This window comes from Suncus etruscus, chromosome X, assembly GCF_024139225.1.
Source record: "Suncus etruscus isolate mSunEtr1 chromosome X, mSunEtr1.pri.cur, whole genome shotgun sequence".
NCBI classification, from domain to species: Eukaryota; Metazoa; Chordata; class Mammalia; order Eulipotyphla; family Soricidae; genus Suncus; species Suncus etruscus.
Genome location: NC_064868.1, coordinates 56,446,114 through 56,468,813, shown reverse-complemented (window position 1 = coordinate 56,468,813; position 22,700 = coordinate 56,446,114). Strand labels below are relative to the sequence as shown.

The 22,700-nt window shown below is 35.5% G+C and overlaps 1 protein-coding gene across 6 annotated transcripts in view; it reads right to left on the bottom strand.

Moving 5' to 3' along the window:
• HEPH (hephaestin) overlaps nt 1-22,700 on the bottom strand; it is a 209,663-nt gene that overhangs the window by 173,523 nt on the left and 13,440 nt on the right. For all 6 annotated transcript variants that reach the window (XM_049767166.1, XM_049767170.1, XM_049767168.1 and 3 more), the window contains exons 4-7: nt 17,116-17,298; nt 15,613-15,867; nt 9,346-9,514; nt 7,878-8,014 (exon numbers count right to left, since the gene is read on the bottom strand). In XM_049767166.1, the coding sequence (XP_049623123.1) occupies nt 7,878-8,014; nt 9,346-9,514; nt 15,613-15,867; nt 17,116-17,298 (744 nt within the window). The remainder of the gene's footprint in view (nt 1-7,877; nt 8,015-9,345; nt 9,515-15,612; nt 15,868-17,115; nt 17,299-22,700) is intronic.

Below are 22,700 nucleotides of genomic sequence, written 5' to 3'. Positions count from 1 at the left end.
GAGTTTTCTGATGAATGGGTGTTGGACTTTTCAAATGCTTTCTACGCATCTATTGATATGATCATATAGTTTTTATTTTTTCTTTTGTTGACATGATGTATTATGTTGATTGATTTGCATATATTAAGCCATCCTTCCATTCCTGATATGAAACCTACTTGGTCATGGTGTATGACCTTCTATATGAGGTGCTGGATCGTATTGCCCATTTTCCTGATATCCCTATTCATATTTAAAAAGGACTGTCAAAAGGTGTGAATCCTTTCAAATGACCAACCAAGCTCCTGGCCTTTTTCCTATGGGAGTCAACACATAAGTTCTATATACCAGAACACTGTGACAAATTTATACCATACACATTCTGGTGTTTGCACTGATGAAGGTGGTCTTTGTACTTGTGGACACCATCTTGGGCTTCATATGCACCAACCCACTCACCAGGGAATAGAATTGCCATGCCACCTCACAGCTGCTGAGTATTTTTTCCACTATATACCTCTCCCTGCTAAAATAAAGATAGATATTTCCCCTGCATTCTCATCCTGCTCTTTTAAGTTATTTTGTCCAAACTGGAGTTACATTAGAGCAATTTCTTATATCCCACGGGGTTACACAGTAGTGGAGCAGACTAATCAATTATTAAAAAAACATGTCCCTAAGGTATTCATTTTCTGTCTTCTCCTCACCATATATTCAATTTGCTCAGGCTTTATTTACATTCAATGAACTTAAAATTAGTGATGACAAGTGTTCCTGCTATTGTGACTCACTGGATGGAAGAAACTGTAAAACTCTCCCAGGTTGATGATAAAGTGGAAGTATCCAATTGATGGTCTATGGAAAGGCCCCAACTTCCTGTTCTCTTCAGAGATAGGGTTTGTTTCCCTTCTACCTCTTCAAGAAAATAAACTTATGTGGGTTCTCATTGAGATATACCTGATTCCTTCCAGCTGTTAAGGAGAATGAAGAAACTGATTCTTCAATCTAGGCCTACACAGCTCAAGAGGAAGAGAAGGAGACTGTGATCAGTTCACTCAGGCACCACATGGATGAACCTGAGGCATCTGATTCTACAAGCTAAAAAATTGTGACCCCATTCCCGTCCATCATCTGTGATGCTCCTTCTAGCCTTAATAACATGCCTACATACGAATTCTTCTGCAGCTTCCCCAAACTAACATAAATTCACTGTGATACAGACAACCCTGGGAAATGTAGTCAAGGCCTTCATTTTAGAATTCCCCAAAATAGTAAAAGAGGTGGAGATGTAGCCAGGCTCCCTTAGAGACAGGTTTGGACCCCATTGAGATTGCTAGTTTAGCAGATCAAACTCTCGAGCCCACCAAATGGAGCCCCTGAAAGCCTCCTGTCAGCTGAGGCTTCCTTTCTTTGCTGAGGGAAAGTAAGATGAATGACTGTCAAAGCGAACACATGGCATGTTACAATGTAGCCCACCTCCTGTGCTTTCCCCAGTCACATAAGTCACATTTCTCCTAGTCAAATAGATTATGTTCCTCTAGTCACATATTTTGTATCCCCCCTAGCCCCCCAGTCACATAGGTCACATCTGCAGACCAGACATGCTGCATGTACACCTGACTAGTAAGGACTTACCCTTTCGTTTTGTAAAAAGTTTCCCATGTAGGTATCCTACTAACAGGGTAACTGTTTAAATACTCCTCTCCCCTGACAATAAAACGAGTCATATCTCTGAAGTCACTTCAAAATCTTTGCTCCAGACACCTCCCTAAGCTGGCTTGAGTGAGGATATGAACTTGCTTACATTACATCACTGGCAATTTAATACAATAAACAAGATTGATAAAACATCAGCAAGAATCATAAAGAGAAAAATTGAATAATCCAAATCAAAACAAAAAGGGGGAGGTCACTAGAGATACCACAGAAATACTAAAGCTAATAAGTATTTAATTTGAAATTATTTATGCAAAAATCTGGAAGATATTGAGAAATTACTACAATCCTACAAACTCCCCCAAATAGAACCAAGATGATCTCTACTATATCAACAGAGCTATCACTATTGAGAAAATTAAATATGAACGGAAACAACAACTTCAATAACCATCCCAAAACAAATAAATCGGCAAAAACTAGATATATAAATAAAAATAAATAAATAAATAAAATTTGTGCTTTTTGCCTTTTTTTTTCTTTTTTCCTTCCCTCCTGCACAGGCACAGTAAATATTGGGGTCATTCAAAAAGGAATTCCCTTGGCCTAAGAGAAACAGGGTTTCTCCACCCTTGTCATGGGATTAACTATAGACTCCTTTCAGGTTCATTTACTCTCCCCTTGGTGCTTTTGTGGTGTATGGAAGACTTCTGCTCCATCCTGGGTGATAAAATCAGACCTCTGTATTAGAGATCTTGGTATCTGCACAGGTCAGGGAGTGGAACTTATGATGAAGTCTTTCTTGAGATACTAATCAAAATTCTTTCCCAAAACAAAAGACTAAATGCAGGTGGATTCACTAGTGAACTCTGTCAAACCTTAAAATGTACAAGCTGCAAATCTGTTTGAGGATTTTTCAGAAAACTGAAGAAAAATAAAAACTACCAAAATGTTTATATTAAGCTAAAATCATTCTGATTGCAATGGAAAAGAGACACCACAAATATAAAGAAATGCATGCCAATATTTTTGATGAAAACAGATGCAAAGTCCTTAGCAAAATACTAGCAAATAGAGTCCACCAATTCATCAATAATGTTATCAACGTGACCAAATACAATTCTTTCCAGAGATGCAAAGATTGTTTAACATATGGAAGTTAATAAATGTAATTCACTATGTCAATAAAAGAAAAAATAATATGACCATATTGATTGATTCAGAGAAAGCATTTGAAAAATTCCAACACCTGTTCATTATAAAAAAAAAAAAAAAACTCAACAAAATGGGAATGGAAGACACTTTTCTCAATATAGTAAAGAATATTTATCACAAGCCCATGGCAAACATTGTACTCAGTGGGAAAATGTAAAGCTTTTTCTCTAAAATATGGACAAGTCAAGTTTTCTCTTTTTCACATCTTATATTCAATGTAGTTCTGGAAATACTTGAAGGCAAGAAAAAAAATCAATTTCCATATTGGAAATGAAGAAGTGAAACTCTCACTGTTTGCAGATTAATTGATATTATTGTTATATAATCCTAAATGCTCTACCAAAAAGATTCTACTATATATAGTTTTAAAAATAATTATTTACTTAAGCACCTTGGATACAAAATTGTTCATACTTGAGTTCCATTCATAGAATATATACTACCCTTTATCAGTGCACTTTCCCCACAATCAATATCTTCGTTCCCTCTAACTCACCCCTGCCTCTATACAGGGTAGTTATTTGGCTTCTCTCCCTCTTGGTAGATATCCTTTATCCTTTTTAATAATGTGGTTTGCACTATCATTAATTATGGAGTACAATGCATGTCACTTTATCCCCTTTGAGCACCAAGTTCTTGTCCAGAGTGATTCGTTCACACTATAATTTTTATAGTGGACATCTCTAATCTATCTTAACTTGATGGCAAGCTTGCTACCATGGATAGGTGGGTCCTCCAAGTCCTCATAACTCTTGTCTCTTTATATTATTAACATAATTCCTTTTAATTTTTATATGTATCATAAATGCAAGAGATTATTTGATATATATTTCTCACATTCTTTTCATTCTTTCTTTCTTTTTTGGCTTTTGGGCCACATCCTGTGACACTCAAAAATTGCTATGCACTCAGAAATTGCTCCTGGCTTGAGAGACCATATGGGAGACTGGGAGATTGAACCACTGTTCATCCTAGGCTAGCGCAGGCGAGGCAAACGCCTTACCGCTTGCGCCACCACTCCAGTCCTATATCTCTTACACTTTGACTCAACTTATTCATCATAAAAATCACCATGTCCTTTTAGGTATATGCAAATTTTGACTTCATTTTTCCAAATGTCTGCATAGTATTTCATTGAAATATGTACCACGGTTTCTTTAGTCACACATTTGTTGTTGGGAAACTGAGTTGTTTTCAGATTATGGCTATTGTAAATTGTGCAGTGATGAACATAGGATTGCAAAGGGCATTTCTTCAAAGGGTGTTTTTGTGTTACTAGGCTATATATTAAGGAGTGGTTCTGCTGGACCAAATGAGAGCTCAATTTTCAGGTTTTTCTTTCTTTATTTCTCTTTCTTTTTCTTTCTTTGGGTTTTTGTTTTGTTTTGTTTTGGTTTGGTTTGGTTTGGTTTGGTTTTTGGCCACACCTGGTGACGCTCAGGGGTTACTCCTAGATAAGCACTCAGAAATCACTCCTGGCTCTGGGGTCCATATGGGAAGCTGGAGAATTGAACCGTGATTTGTCCTGGGTCAACAGTGTGTGAGGCAAACGCCCTACCACTGCACCATCTCTCTGGCCCCAGGTATTGTTTCTTTTTATAGGTACAATAAAATGGGGAAATCTTATGTATGGAAACAAGTTATCTAAGAGGGACAGGAACTCATAAATTTCATATTGCCATAGTGTCTTTAATCCTTAAGACTTGTCATAGTGACTCAACTTATGCTTCAGTTGATCAAACATCGACCATCCAACCTAAATCCTTAGATACCATCTTAGGAATAGGCATGGTCTTCTGCACCAGAACTGGGAATCAAACTTCCACCTAGGAAGGTCCTAATGCTGCCCTGGTACCAACTTTCTCCAGGGTGGGTTCATATGACAACTTGAAAACTAAAAAACAGCAACAATTTGCTTTCAACGCAGGTTTCTCAGCCTCATCACCAAATGGTGAGATAAAATTACAAGGCACTCCGTGACACTCCGGCTTCAATGTAGAATTTGTGCAAAAATCAAGATCTCTAATTACAGACCATGATTCGGTCCCCGGCATCTCATGTGATCCCCCAAGTTTCCCAGACTGGACCAGAAGAACTAGAACATCTTAATGGATCAACCAGAAATAAAACAAAGACTATCACAGAGTAACCTCACCAAGAAGAAAAGCTTAATTTTCAATAGATTCATCAGTAAATTCTACAGAATTTAAAATTTTATTTCAGAAATTTTATTCCTGAAAAAAGTATCCAAAATATAGAAATAATTCACATAAAACCACAATATAAACAAGCAGCCCAATTATAAAATGAATAAATAATTTTGAATAAATAGTTTTCCAGAGGATTTATAGATGATCCATTAACACATGTAAAATGTTCACCACTCATTATTAGGTAAATAGAAATCAAAACCACAATGAGTGTTCTTATTTCATCCTGATCATGGTCTGCATGATAAATATCGAAAATGAGAAGTTTTGACATATATAGAAAAAAGTGTTTTGGGTTCATTGCTAGTCGGCATGAAAATTGGTGCCGCTGTGTGGAAAATGGTATGGTGACACCTTCTAAAAATAGAAATCGAAATTCCATAATATTTATAAAAATTGCCTAAAGAAATTTATCTAAGCATTATGAAAATTTGTCACTAGATATATATGTACTCCCTCTGTTATAGCAACATTACTTACAGTAGGTAAAGAATGGAATCCATTTAACTATACATGAATAGATATTGGATTAAAAAACAGTATATTGCTCTTTTGTCATTATAGACTTATGTGTTTGGGCATAAGATATATAGTTTGGTGATTGTGTTAAATTAAATAAGTTAAAAAGTAAAATAAATTTATGAATTTAAAAGAGTAGAATGTGAATTACTAAAGTAAAAAATTTGGCTTTTATATCTAGTGAAAACTATGCTGCTTGTTAAAGTGAATGTGGAGAATGAGAAAGGTGTTTTTTATTTTTGGTTATAGAATGTAAGATGACACTTGAACATTGGTGTTGCATGTAGTAACTGTTACATACAGCGGCATAAAACTCAATTCCATAACTACATAATATAGTTTATCAATCATAATTCAATTTAAATAGTAAAAACAGAAACTAATCAAATAACTAGAGGTGCCATTCTAAAAATGTGATGTATGTAACTAGGGTACTTGAATATATTCACTAGAAAGCATTTAGTAGTTAAATGTAAGTGTGTATGTCTGAGTGTGTGTGTTTTTATCCCATTTTCACCTTGTAAATTTTGGCATGGTGAAACCTAGCTGTGGGAAGGAATTATTTCTGGCTCTGCATTCAGGAAACACACCTTGAGGGATATTGCTTAATGTTGGGACGCTGGAGATATAACCCAAGTTGACTGCATGCCAAGCAAGCATCCTACTCTCTATAGTATCTCTCCATACCCCCAATCTTTTAAATTTATGCTGATAATGGTATGTTGGGGGCTCTGGGCAGGAGAGCTAGCCATAGGCCCACTGGGCTGACCACTTAGTCCAGGGGACTGAGATCCCCCACGCCAGACGGGTCTTCAGGGCCAGGCCTGGTTAACTGGGCCCTGGGGGGTAGGGTGGGGGAGAGAAATTCCTCCCCCATGCATCCACAACTACAGAGGCAGGGGCTAGCTGCACCCAGAAGACACCATATGCCAGTTCTTCTGTGTCTCTTCAGCAGGTATGTTGGGGGCTCTGGGCAGGACAGCTAGCCATAGGCCCCCTAGACTGACCACTTAGTCCAGGGGACTGAGATCCCTCCATGCCAGGCAGGTCTTCAGGGCCACACCTGGTTAATCGGGCCCTCATGACATATATACTTTTTAACAACACCCAAAAATATTCTTAATTCTTAACTGTTTCTAGGGAAAAAATGGAATTCCCTAGATTTGGAGGATAATATTCAAATAGGTCTCTAAAATCAGTGTGAATGTAGACATGACTTCCTATACAGTGATCCTCTCTGACTGCCAAGCCTAATTCATAAACAATTGATCTATACAATGTATTTAACTCCTCTGATATATTTTCCCTCCTCCACACCAGAGCCCCTTCTACTCCCTCATCTCCCAATCTGGATTCATTATCTTCCCTTTAATTAACCGTCTTTACCCTCAGTTGTATTTAGACCAAGGCTTTTCCTTTCCATGCCCCTCATATTTTGGTGGGCCTATGCAAACAATAATTGCCACTGTAACACCATTTTTACTGTACTCCTTTGACTCTGATCCTTTAGAAAAACAACCCACTTGGGCCCTGAGAGATAGCACAGCGGCGTTTGCCTTGCAAGCAGCTGATCCAGGACCAAAGGTGGTTGGTTCAAATCCCGATGCCCCATGTGGTCCCCCGTGCCTGCCAGGAGCTATTTCTGAGCAGACAGCCAGGAGTGACCCCTGAGCACTTCTGGGTGTGCCCCCCCCCCAAAAAAAAACAAAAAAACCCACTTAAACGTTTGAGGTTAACTTAAACTAATAGGCATGTGCATGGAAATGTAATAAAGTACTTTGCCTTCAATGTTTAAGGAGTTACATAAATTTTATGTCTTTAGATTGTTTTGTGGGTTGCTAAGAAATATTATGTACTACAATCTGGGGACTTGAGAGACAAAGTAATTGTACATGGGTTCTGCTTTATTTTTCTTAATGTTCTTTGGCTGAAAGTTCAAAGTTAAGATATCAGCAATGGGACTACTGAGAATTCTGTTTATGGCTGATTGTCTTTCCACTGTAACTTTACCTTGTCCTCTTTCTTTGCATCTTGGTTCTCATAATTAAAAAAATTAATAAAACTTAAGAAAAGAAAAAATTATGCTGATAAAATAATCTAAAGCTCTGAATATATTTTCTTCAAGTAGCATTATTTGACTAATGTGTTTTGAAAATACCATATCTTCTTTTAAAAAATATTCATCACTCAGTGTCATTTTGGAAGATACTAATAAAAAATTATCGCTAGTATCCAGTTACTAAGTTTCTCAGTATATTGACTTTAATAAATATACTTATTAATTTTAGTAATCCTCACCCAGAATCCCAAGATGATTATCTTCTTCAAGTTGCAAGCTTTCCTGGAATGTTTCATCTTTGAAGGCTTCATATCGGACTTTCCAATACTTCCCCCCAATTCTACTGGAGCTTTTCTGGAAGAATTTATTGGAGCCACTGTCATGTAAGAAAACAAGTGCCACATAAGTTTATTACATGTAGAATGGTCTTCAATATCATTCTTAGTCTTAACAAGTCACGGGTTTTTAATTTTTTGAACTAATTTCTAATTCAATCAGGATCTTTTATAATGGTGAAATTAGAATTTAAATGTGGTATCATCACATCTCTTCTTATAATGGCACTAATAAATGCAACAAAGCTTCTTATTGAGCCTTTCTAGTGTTAAAACTAATTTTCATAGAAAATTTGAAAAAAAGTGTTTTTAATAACTGGCCATATTTACATAAAAGTGAAATTGGGGCCATTTTTGTTCTCCCTCAGGAGGTTCATAGACAAACATCTGTTCAAGTAAACACCAGATACTCAGGAACCTTTATTACCTTAGAGAATTATATTTTTATTTAAAAAATAAAATATCACTAAAGGAGCAGGCCCAGTTAAATCTTAAAGAAGCTAGCCTCTGAACCAATGGCCTACACTTCAGATTTACTTTTACTACTTGATATAAGCATAATTAGTGTATATACTGTCTTCTCTCTTACAAGCTCTTCTAGTTATCTATAAAATACATTTTTAGTAAAATATCTGAACCTGATATAATATATATCCCAGTGAGTTATAACTTAAGTTACAAGAGTTAGAAGAATTTTTTAAAATGTCTCTAAAAGAATAGGCCTGAGATAACCATAAGGTTGGTCATTATCCTTACTCCTATATGTCTGAATCTTTTTTATGGTCCTCATTATATGCTTTCTTCAGACAATAGTGAAATCAAAGAAGGTATAAAAAAGGTACAAATAAAATAAAGTTAGAAAATTATAAATATCTTGGACCAGAGTGAAATAGCAGCAGTAAGGCATTTGCCTTGCATGTGGCTGACCCAAGACAGGCCTGGGTTCAATACCCAGCGTCCCAAAAGTTCCCCCAAACCATGAGCTATTTATGAGTGCATAGCCAGAATAAACCCTGAGTGTCACTGGTTGTGGCTCAAAAACAAAACAACAACAACAAAAAAAATTATAAATATTATTTCAATTCACCTCATCCTATTTGTACCTTCTTTTATTACTTTGGTATAAAACAAGACTAGAACCTGTGTCAACTCTGGATCCTTTGTTAAGGATATAGAAAAATTCTATTGTAAACCTATGTGACCTCTAGATAGTTCGTATATATCTTAAAGCAATAACTAAAGGTGTCACAAAAGATGTGTTAATAGTTGTGTTAAATAATTATAGTCATAAACCATATTTACCATGAATGAGATTTCTGAGAAAGGTTTAGTGTTGGATCCAGGTAAAGATAAGAATTTTAATGCCTTTTACCTTCCTGGGTCCCTCAAATTAGTCCCGGTACTTCCATCATATCCTAGTGGTCCATAGTCCCACTGAATCTCATGGGCCTGAATGAAGTACTCCCGGACTCTTCCTGTAAGTAGGCTCATAGGAGGATCCATGGAACAAGATTTAATCTTGTAGAGTGCTTGCATGCCATCTAGAAGAAGAATATGATTGTTGGCCCCATTTTACACAAAAAGTACTGTTCCTAGAGGAACTATCCCTCTTCTCTTTCAAGTGATGCTCTCTCTAGTTATACACTAAATATTTTAGCTGTCTCTAAATGAGTCGTGTCTTTTGCTGAATTTTCAAGAGATTAGCTAGGAGAAGATCTAATTATATATCCTTACTTTCCATCATTCCTCATTTACCAAATATATACTTTAGTCTCTGAAATAAGTTTTTATTGTAGCAACACTAGAAAACTTGATGTCAGAAAAATGGAATTCAAATAGAAACTATCACTATATGTAGACAGACAAGTTATTTTCTACAACTGAGCTTTGCAAGTTGTTTTACCCAAAACAAAGATCTTCTCTGGATTCTTAGTCCCTCCTCCTACCTACACTCTTCATTTACATGTCAAAGATCTACCTAGACAGAACTAGATAAAGATAATTCTTCTGATTTGTCACTCTCTTTCCTTCTTTATCATGTTGGAGATTTACGTGCTTAATAAAAAATTGTTAGTTTTGGCAATCTCACTCCAGAAGGTTGAAGTTTCACCCTTCTTAGCCTGGCATTGTTTATTTCTCGTGGTGACCCCTGCTTCAGACCCATTTTTCCCAAGGTTGGATTAAGATGTGTGGAGACCCACAAACCATATCTTGTAAATAAAAAGGTCAAGAAAATTCACTATACAGCATTAACAGAACCATTAAATTCAAATAGAACAGTAATATTTCTGTAAAATGAGGAATCTCAAAGTCATAAAAATGTTCTATATTTTGATATGAAGAGCTGTGTTGTGAGTTCCAGAAAAATGGACAGTGCTAAGTGTCTCCAAAATATGGATAAATGTACATTGAGGCATAACACTAACGTGTCTAAATACATTATATTTAATTAACAATAAAGAAATGTCATTCAGATATCTTTTTCAAACTTCTTCTGTTTTATATAATATCAAGATTTAAAATTTTAATATAAATTGAGTTAAATAATATCTCTAACAGCAAGCTTAATTTTGGGATAGTCCCCTATGTAACACAAATTAGGTCTTAGAATAAAAAGGCTGGCATGTATTCAATCAGGAAAGAATAGAATAGAATGGAAGGAAATGATAGAATAGATGACAAATATATGAGGCTGTAAACATATGCCCAGCATGACATATAATGAAAATATTTAGGTTCTTGATGTAGAGGGAATATGGGAAAAACACATTATAAACTATCATGACATTCTTTATAATTTAAGGTTGAAAACTGATTGGCTATGAAAAACACCAAATTTCTGATCTTCATGCACCTATTAAACTTTGATGTTTTACTAATTGTCTTTAATGTCTCTAATAACTCAAGCATTGGCTATTTTTTGATATTCTGGGTGTGAAGTGATATTTTATTAAACAAAATACTTATGAAACCATTGCTAGCTGACCAGGCAACTCTAAAATCTTGTACAGTCTGTGTGTAGTTGTTAGCCACAGATGCCAATTGTATTGAGTATTCAAATTTGGGAAGAAAAGAATATCACAGGCATTCACATAGGAAATGAAGAAATATAGCTACCACTGTTTGAATATGACATGATAATCCTAAAAGCTCTAACAAAAAGCTTCTTATAAGAATAGGTTTATATAGCAAAGTGGAAGGCTACAAAATAAACATGCAAAGTCAATGTCCTTTTTGTACAGCAATAAAGATAGAGAAGAAATGAACATTAAAACACAATCACATTCACATTAGTGTCACACAAACTCAAATATATTGGAGTCAACTTAACTAAAGAGGTGATGGACCTATACAAAGAAAATTACAAAACCCTGCTTCAAGAAAAAATAAAGTATAAATGGAAAATGGAAAGGCATACCCTGCTCATATATTGGTAGGATCAACATAATTAAAATGGTAATAGTACCCAAAGCATTGTATAGATTTAATGTAATCATTCTAAAGTTACCCATGACATTCTTCAAAGAAATGGATCAAACACTGCTGAAATTCATCTGGAACAATAAACATACTCAAATAGCTAGAGCAACACTTGGAAAAAGGATTATGGTAGGCACAACTTTCCCCAACACTAAATTGTATTACAAAGCAATACTCATTAAAACAGCATGGTATTGGAATAAAGACAGACTCTTAGATCAATGGAATAGACATGCGTGTTCCAAAAATGTTCTCCAGATATACAATCAATTAATTTTGATAAAAGGGCAAGAAATGCAAAATGGAGCAAGGAAAGCCTAAACAAACGGTGTTAGCATAACTGTTCAGCCATGTGAAAAAAAAGTGAATTCAGAACTCCATCTTAAAAATGCTCAGAGGTCAAATCCAAGTGGATTAAAGAAATTGATATCAGACCCAAAACCATAAGGTGTATAGAACAACTCTAGATACAGCACTCCATGACATTAAGACTAAAGGCATCTTCAAAGAGAAAACAGCACTATTCAAATAAGTGGAAACAGAGATTTACAGATGGGACTATATTAAGCTGAGAAGCTTCTGCACCTCTAAGGAAATAGTCCTAGGATACAAAAGCCACCCACAGAATTTGAGAAACTATTCATTCAAGTTTTACCAGATAAGGAGTTAATATCTATGATATACAAGGTACTGACAGAACTTAACAAGAATATAACATCTAAAAAAAGAATATAACATCTAACTCCATCAAAAAATGGGGTAAGAAATTAATAGTTACTTCCTCAAAGAAGAAGTACAAGTGGCCAAAAGGCACGTGAGAAAATGCTCCACATTAAATATACTAAGCTGAGAGGCTTCTGCACCTCAAAGGAAATAGCGCCCAGGATACAAGAGCCACCCACTGAGTGGGAGAAACTATTCACCCAATACCCATCAGATAAGGGACTAATCTCCAAAATATACAAGGCACTGACAGAATTTTACAAGAAAAAACATCTAATCCCATCCAAAAATGGGAAGAAGAAATGAGCAGACACTTTGACAGAGAAGAAATACAAATGGCCAAAAGACACATGAAAAAATACTCCACATCACTAATCATCAGGGAGATGCAAATCAAAACCACTATGAGGTACCACCTCACACCACAGAGATTGGCACACATCACAAAGAATGTTGGAGGGGATGTGGAGAGAAAGGAACTCTTATCCACTGCTGGCGGGAATGCCAGCTAGTTCAACCTTTATGGAAAGCAATATGGAGATTCCTCCAAAAACTGGAAATCGAGCTCCCATACGATCCAGCTATTCCACTCCTAGGAATACAAAAATACAATACAAAAATTCCTTCCTTACACCTATATTCATTGCAGCACTATTTACCATAGCCAGACTCTGGAAACAACCGAGATGCCCTTCAACAGACGAATGGCTAAAGAAACTGTGGTACATATACACAATGGAATATTATGCAGCTGTCAGGAGAGATGAAGTCATAAAATTTTCCTATACATGGATGTACATGGAATCTATTATGCTGAGTAAAATAAGTCAGAGAGAGAGAAAGACGCAGAATAGTCTCACAAATCTATGGGTTTTAAGAAAAATGAAAGACATTCTTGCAATAATAATTTTCAGAGACAAAAGAGAGAAGGGCTGGAAGTTACAGCTCTCCTCGTGAAGCTCATCACAAACAGAGATGAGTTTAGTTAGAGAAATAACTACGTTTTGAACTACCCTAATAATGAGAATGTACGAGGAAAATAGAAAGCCTGTCTAGAGTACAGGCGAGGGTTGGGTGGGGAGGAGGGAGATTTGGGGCATTGGTGATGGGAATGTTGCACTGGTGATGGGTGGTGTTCTTTACATGACTGAAACCCAAACACAATCATGTATTTAATCAAGGTGTTTAAATAAAATATATAAAAAATAAAAAAGATTGCAAAAAATGCTCCACATCAATAATCATCAGGGAGATGCAAGTCAAAACAGAGACAGGAACACATCACATAAAAAAAAACAATCAATGCTGGCAGGGATGTGGGGAGAAAGAAACTTTTATTCACTGCTGGTGGGAATGCCATCTAGCTCAGTCTTTACAAAAAACAATATGGAGATTCCTCAAAAAACTGGAAATTGAGCTCTCATATGATCAGCTATACCACTCCTAGGGATATACCTTAAGAAAACAAAAATACAATTCAAAAATCCCTTCCTCACACCTATATTCATTGCAATGATATTTACAATAGCCAGAATCTGGAAACAACTAAGATGCCCTTCAACATATTAATGGCTATAGAAACTAGTACATATATGCAATGGAATATTATGCAACCATCAAGAGAGTTGAAGTCAAGAAATTTTCCTATACATGGATAAACATGGAATCTATTATGCTGAGTGAAATAAGTCAGAGGGAGAAAGACACAGAATAGTCCCACTCATTTATGGGTTTTAAGAAAAATAAAATACATTGTTGTAATAATGCCACAGACAATAGAGGTGAGAGCTGGAAGGACTAGCTCATGATATGAAGCTCATTAAAAAGAGTGGTGAGTACAGCTAGAGAAATAACTACACTGACAACTATGGTGACAATGTCAATGAATGAAAAAAGTAGAATGCCTGCCTTTAATACAGACGGAGGGGAGGAGAGTGAGATTGAGGACACTGGTGATGGTAATGTTGCACTGGTGATGAGGGGTGTTCTTTTTATAACTGAAACCTATCTACAATCATGTTTTTAATCATCGTGTTAAAATAAAGATATTAAAAATAGAAAGGAATTTGGGAGTTCAAAAAAGCAAAGCAGATCTGTATATGAGTAATGAGTGCATGTGCATGTTTAGTCTATGCATGCTTGTATTGCTATCTATATAGTCAATTCAATCATGTGTCTATATGTATGTATGTGAAATATTAAAATTATAAAGCCTACATAATAAGTATAAAATATTAATATGTTATATATACTTTGTGTATCTGGAAAATTATGTTAATGCTTATCAAGTTATGTGTTATAACATCGAGACATTAACAAGGCAAACTTGGACTAACAATAAATTCTAGATATAAGAAACACAAAGACTAGATAAAAGCATTATAATATTAATTAAATTTTAATACTTTCTTATAGAGAATGCACTGATACTTATGTATAACCAATATTATATGTATTATATTAGTAATGTGAAAGATAATTAAACTGATTATAAGTGTATAGTATAATAAATATTTGCTCTAAATTAAAATTTGTAAACAAATTATAATATGTAAAGTACATTGAAATTTTTACTTTAATCTTTAATATTTTATACAAAGGAATATGGGGCAAAGGGACCTTAAACAGATGTTTCAGACTCATCACAAATCAAAGGACAAAAAGTATATTAGTCTAATAAATTTAAATGGTCTGATGCTTGTCAAACTTAAATTAAGAACTATTCTCAAAACTTCACATACATTTCCTTATGAAGCTTTTAGTAATTCATTTTATGTTATTTTTATTTTAGTGTCAGAATTGGTAGTCCTCAGTTGTTACTCATTCTGCTATCAAAGTTTAATCCTAGCTGGCATGGAGCACTGGAGATAATACACAAATCTATTACATGCAAGGAAAATATGCTAGATTATTCCTCTGACTTCCATTTACCTAATATTTAAATAATTTACATAATACTTTTTATTAACATATACATCCTTTCTCTTTTTATATTCCTCATTTTACTGTTTCATTAGTTAGAATATATACTATACATGTTGGATTAGATCATCTTTTATCCATAGAATCCCATGATATTCTGCCAGTGCCTTAGGCTTCATTAATATTTTCTTCTCTCCTTGTTCAGTCAGCTACAAGTACTTTAGTTTCTTAACTATTCATAATTCTTAGGTCAAAATGTAACTTAAAATGTCTGTTAATCTTTTCCTAACTATCCTCACGTACAGATGAACCTTGAGGCACACACTCAAGATTGCTCACCAAGTTAGTGGTTGAGCCAGGAAAGATGCTGAATTCACCATTTATTATTCAACTCTTTATATATAAACATTTTGCCAGAAATATAAATCCTATGACTCCAGTTAATAAGCACAAATGATGACGTTTTTGTCACCTCTTTCTATACCTCAAGAGTTAGATTTATATATGGTCTCACCTCGCAAGTGACTATTAACTTGACAGCTAATTAGCCAGATACCAGGCTCCTGAGGTACCATCTCAGCAGTCACAAATGTAGCTGGAAATAGATTAGCTACATCAGTATGGTGGCCTCTGATGGTCAGCATCTGTCCTTGGAAGAAAGCTGTGTGGACATCAACTTCATTGCCCATGCCAAACAAGTGCCAGGCCACAGGTTTTTGTGCACACATGATCAATTCTGGTAAATTCCCAAAGATAAAACCATTTATTGCTGTAAAATAAAGTCCCAAGAATACTATTAGGAGAAATGGCCTAAGGAGCGGAATCAATTATCAATACTGTCAGATTATATATATATATATATATATATATATATTACTTATTTTATTTTTGTATAAATATTGTTCATTGATTTATATTATATGTTGAATATTAGTGCAATTATAAAATAATGGCATTTATATATAGTTTTATTCATCTAAGAGAGTTTAGACACTGAGAGTACAAGATTGCTGTAACTGATATCAAGATGCAAAGAGAAAACTGAGCATAGAAAATACAATATATAGGATATTAAATATAATATGATTTATATTGTGTCATTCTTTCTATCAAGTCAACTACCATCAGATTTTCATCGGATAGCTTTAAATTTATCTTATTTCCATAGTTATAGCAAAACAATTCTCTAAAAGCAAAGAGATTTTTTAATTTTACATTTCTCCTACTTTTCCTTTTAATATAAGGAAAATCTATCCTTGAAGCTACCTTCCTTACATTCTTAATTAAATTACTTCTTTAATTAATACATACAAAACAATGACTATAGGACTTTGTTTCTTTAATTTGTTTTTAATTTAGTAAAAAGTATCAGTCCCTTTATAGACAAAAAATGTTAAGACCAGAACAATAGCATTGCAGGTAAGGCATTTGACTTGAATGTGACCACCCAAGTTCAAACCATGGCATCCCATATGGTCTACCAGCTTGGCCAGAAGTGGATCACCCAGTATAAAAATGGAAGTAAGAAATAAGCCATAAGCACCAATGTGTGTGATCAAAAACCATGTGACACACACATACACATATATATTTTATATAAATGTTATACATTTATATTATATAGCCATTTTGTCCACAAAGTGGAGAATACTTCCAGTATGCTTCCATTTAGTGATGATTGCATGTCAAATAATTATATTAATAGACATTATAGCTAGCAAATTGAGCAAATTCACATTAAAACAAAGTGTAAATAATGTCAAGATTATGCAAAGAAACAGATTAGGTTTGGTACTTAAGCTGTATCGTTTCTTTTTAATGTAATCCTTAAATCTTATTTTCCTCATTTGTAAAAAAAAAAAAACAAAACGAAAAGGTGGCACTTATAACTCCTAGTTTTTGTGATTATAAAGAACCAAGTTACTGAAAATCTCATAAAAATTCAGGTTCTTTGGAGATGCTCCATCATGAATAATATGTCCCATTATTAATATATGGCCATAGCTTTCAAACTTACCATGCATTCTATTGCTCTCCTGAAAATCTTCATCTTCTATGTCTACTGAACAAGGGCCTGTGCAGTAAGTTGCAATATTTTCATTGATATGCCAGCTAAGATTCTCATCAATGACACTGAAGAGCAGAAAAAAATCATTTTCTATGTCCTGTCTCCGAGGAGGAGAATTCCCATTCAGAGTTCCTAGAAAAAGGAAGAAAACTACATGTGATAATATTCTGTGCACAGCAAGAGGTGCTCAAAAGAAGAGATTGGAAGGGAGGTGGTGTTAGCAGTCATCATTCAGTAAGAGCAAAACAAAGAGAATTTTCTGCTTCTGATTAATATTTCCAAATTATTGGCAAATTCCCTACTGTTGTGATATTGTTCTGGCTCCTATATTCACTCTTATTCAACATATTATTGGATGTTCTAGTAACAGTAATCAGACAAGAAAATAAAGTCAAAGGGATCAAAATTGGAAAAAGAAAGCCAAACAATCTCTATGTGCAGATAATATAATGACATATATTAAAAAATCCTAAAGTATCCACAAAAACTTCAAGTATTCAAATCCAATATAGCAAAGTGGTCAGCTATTTTATCTAAACTGAAAAAATCAGGTAAATTACTTTTTATAATTAATTATTCTGAGAAGAAAAGATAATAGTGTTCATTCCATTTAAAATTTTACCAAAATCTGCAAGTATCTAGGAATCAACAAAATAAAAGAAGTGAGAGAACTTTACCATGAAAACTTCAAAACAACTAAGGAATTGTAGAAAACAAGAAAATGGGAAAACATTACATGCTAATGAATGGGAAGAATCAATGCTATCAAAATGACCGTCTTACCTAAACTACTATATAGATTTAATGCACTATTTATCCAAACACAGACAAAATTCCTTAAGAAAATAGAACATTCAGAGCGGGAATGGTAGCACAGCAGTAAGGCTTTTGCTTTGTATGTGGTTGACCCAGGATGGAAGTGAGTTTGATCTCCAGCATCCCATATGGCCCCCTGAGCCAGGAGCATTTTCTGAACTCAGAATCAGAAGTAACCCCTGAGCACCGCTGGCTGTGCCCCCTCCCCCAGTAAAAAGAAAATAGATCAATCAATTATACAGTTTGTGTGAAACCTAAAAAAGACAGAGAATAGCCAAAATCATACTAAGAAAAAGAAAGAAATTGGGAGGCATGTTATCTAATTTGAAACAAAGTTATGGTGATCATAACACCATGATATTGGAACAAATACAGGCTTTCGCACTAATGGGTAAAAATAGAACACCAGTGACAAACCCCCAAGTTCATGGCCAATTAATTTTTGACAAAAGAGTCAAGATAATGAAATGGAATAAAGAGAGCCACTTCAACCAATTCTGTTAGGAAAAACTAAAGAACCACGTATACGAAAATAAATCTGGATCCATATCTGACACCCACAAAAGAGTCCATTCAATTCTAAATGAGAATCTTGAAACATACATTAATGCATAAAATACTCTGAGGAAAACATAGTCAAAACATTCGAAGACCTAAACCTCAAAGAGGTTTTTAAAGACATGCTGCCAATGGCAAGGACTATAGAATAAAATCTAAATAAATGGGACTACATCAAACTTAAAAGTTGCTGTATGGAAAAAATACAGGTTAAACGCAACTAAAACTAAATAACAACTAAGTAGAACAAAATATTTTAATTCAACACATCAGATAAGGGTTGATACCTAGAATATATAATGTACTTGCAATGGTTAACCCTGGAAAACCTGAAGAAAAAAAAAACCTGTGGAAAGGTAATGAAAAGCATACCTGAATAACTTAATGACGCAGCTCAAAAAATTAGAAAATGACCCACAAAAGGAACCAAAAATAGGAAGACAGAAGGAAATAACAAAGCTGAAAGCAGAACTCAATGAAGTGGAAAACCAAAAAAACAATCCATAAGATCAACGAAAGCAGAAGTTAGTCCTTTGAAAAAATAAACAAGATTGATAGACCATTGGCAAAACTCACAAAGAAAGAGAGAGAGAGAAATCTGATAACCCATATTAGAAATGAAAAGGGGGAAGTTCCCCTCTCCTGCCTCTGTCAGACATTATTCTTTGCTCTCTCATTCTCTTTTCCTAAAAAGAAATTCTTCAGAGGTGGGGAAAATCCACGAAACTACACCAGCCCAGTGGGGCCCAACTGTGAAAAACTGTGAGTGTGACCTGTCTATGTATGTCTACTGTACTCTTGCATAAAACTCTTGCGAGTGGGGTAAAAAGAGGCTCCAGAAACCTCGCTTGCCCAGACGCCATTTTCAGGGAGGGACTACAGAGCATGAAAACCGGCAAAGCTTTGCAAAAGCCGGCTCCCTGTGTGTGACACCAGGCGGGGAAAATCCGCGAAAGTACACTGGCGCAGTGAAGCCCAACTGTGAAAAACTGTGAGTGTGACCTGTCTATGTCTGTCTACTGTCCTCTTGCATGAAACTCTTGCGAGTGGGGCAAAAAGAGGCTCCAGCGAAGCTACGCAGCCGTGCACTCTTTCTAATGAAAGAACTCCATTGCAATAAGAAGGAAAAATCACACTAAGAATGGCACTATATCACAGAAGCAAACATTTCTCTCCGGACTGTCTTCTCTGTTGCATGCTCGGGCCTAAGATTTGACCCAGTGTGAGGCTTCATCAACGGAGGACTCCCCTCCCTTAGAGGCAAGTCAGCCCATCCAGAAAGGGAGGAGCCAGAGGAGTGTGCTGCCTGCATCATATAGACAATGAATACCACCACAACACTTAGAAAAACCCACAATACAAGTGTGACAATGGGGAAAAAACGCAGGCCAGCATCAGACATAGAGAATGAAGATGACAATTCTGAGGACCAGATAATGACCAACCAACTAATCAACCTCTCAGATAAGGACTTTAGACTAGCAATATGGAAGATGCACAACGGACTCCAAAAAACCATGGATTGAGTTGAACAGAACACTAATAAGAACCAAGAAAATATGAAGACAGAAATCACAAAATTCCAAACTGAAAAAACATGTCAACTAACAGGACTGAAAAAGTCAGTAAACGAAGTGAATGACAAAATGGATAAGCTCTGGGACAGGGTATCAGAAGCTGAGAATAGACTTGGTGCTGTGGAAGATGAGATACATAACATTTCCATACAGCAGGAGAGATTAGACAAAAAACTTAAAGCAAATGAGCAGACAATGGAAAAATTAGTCAAAGAATGGGAACAGATGAAAATAGAAGTCTATGATAAGATCAACAGAAACAATTTAAGAATCATTGGAGTCCCAGAGACCCAGGAAGAAAATTTCCAGGAAGGATCAACGGTCAAGAACATCATTAAAGAGAAACTTCCAGAGCTAAAGAATATATGTGATCAAATCCTGCATGCCCGAAGAGTACCAATCAAAAGAGACCCCAGAAAAACCACCCCAAGACACATCCTAGTCACAATGACAAATCCCACAGATAGAGACAGAATTCTGAAAACAGCAAGATCAAAAGGGGAAATCACGTTCAAGCAAGCTTCCCTGAGATTTACAGCAGACCTGTCACTAGAAACACTCAATGCCAGAAAGCAGTGGTGGGATATTGTGACAAGACTGAATGAAATGAATGCTTCACCCAGAATACTATACCCAGCAAAACTCACTTTCCGGTTTGACGGAAGAATACATGGCTTCACAGACAAAAAACAGCTCAGAAACTTCACAGACACAAAACCAGTCTTAAGAGAAAAACTGAAAGACCTAATCTAAGACAAGAATACCCAAAAGACACACCAAATTTTGAAATAAAGATGGCGTTAAATCCCAGGACAATTCTTTGTCTCAACGTCAATGGACTAAATGCACCAGTTAAGAGACACAGAGTGGCTAAATGGATCAAAAAACTCAATCCAACCTTCTGCTGCCTACAAGAAACGCACCTGAATAGTCAGAACAAACATAGACTCAAAATAAATGGCTGGAGAAAAATTATCCAAGCAAACAACACCCATAAAAAAGCTGGAGTGGCCATACTAATATCAGAGAATGCAAACTTTATACTCAGGAAGGTTGTAAGGGACAAAGGTGGACATTTTATATTAATCAAGGGGTACGTAGAGCAGGAAGAAATAACTCTCCTAAACATATATGCACCGAATGAGGGGCCAGCAAAATATTTAATACAACTGTTGACAAATCTGAAAAATAATATCAACAACAACACAATAATTGTGGGGGAACTTAACACGGCTTTGTCAACACTGGATAAGTCAACCAGACTGAAACCCAACAAGAATATACTAGACCTGAGGAGAGAAATGGAAGAAAGAGGCCTAGTGGATATATATAGGACACTCCATACCCAGAAACCTGGATACACATTCTTCTCCAATGTACATGGGTCATTCTCCAGGATAGACTACATGCTGGCACATAAAACATACCTCCATAAGATCAAGAGGTTAGAAATTTTGCAGACTACCTTCGCTGACCACAAGGCTCTGAAATTATTTGTGAACTCCAAAGGGAATCAGAAGAAACACTTTAACACCTGGAAGTTAAACAGCCTCATGCTCAATAACCAGTGGGTCCGAGATGAAATCAAGGAGGAAATCAAAAGGTTCCTGGAAACAAATGACAATAAAGACACAAACTATCAGAACTTATGGGACACAGCAAAAGCAGTACTGAGAGGAAAATTTATAGCTATGCAAGCACACATCAGGAAGGAAGAAGGAGCTTACATGAGTAGCTTAATGACACAACTAATAGAAATAGAAAATGCTCAACAAAAGGACCCAAGAATAGGAAGACAGAAGGAAATAACAAAGCTGAGAGCAGAAATCAACGAAGTGGAAACTCAAAAAAACAATCCGAAAGATCAACGAAAGCAGAAGTTGGTTCATTGAAAAAATAAACAAGATTGATAGACCACTGGCAAACCTAACAAAGAGAGAGAGAGAACGTTGATAACTCGTATCAGGAATGAAAAAGAAGACATCACTACTAATATGACAGAGATTCAAAGGGTAATCAGAAAACTACTTTGAAAAACTCTACGCCACTAAAAATGAGAACCTGGAAGAAATGGATAAATTCTTGGACTCTTATAATCTTCCACGGTTGAAGGAAGAGGATGTAGCATATCTAAACATCCCCATCACCATTGATGAAATTAAAACAGTAATCAAATGTCTGCCTAAAAACAAAAGCTCAGGTCCAGATGGATTCACTAATGAATTCTATCAAACTTTCCAAGAGGAACTACTGCCAATCTTGGCAAGACTCTTTCATGAAATTGAACAAACAGAAACACTTCCAAATAGCTTTTATGAAGCCAACATCACCTTGATACCTAAACCATACAGAGACGCTACCAAAAAAGAAAATTACAAACCAATATCACTGATGAATGCAGATGCAAAGATCCTCAACAAAATCCTGGCAAATAGGATTCAATGCCTCATTAAAAAGATCATCCACTACGATCAAGTAGGTTTCATCCCAGGAATGCAAGGCTGGTTTAACATCCGTAAATTTATCAACATAATACACAACATCAATAACAAGAAAAATAAAAACCACATGATCATATCAATA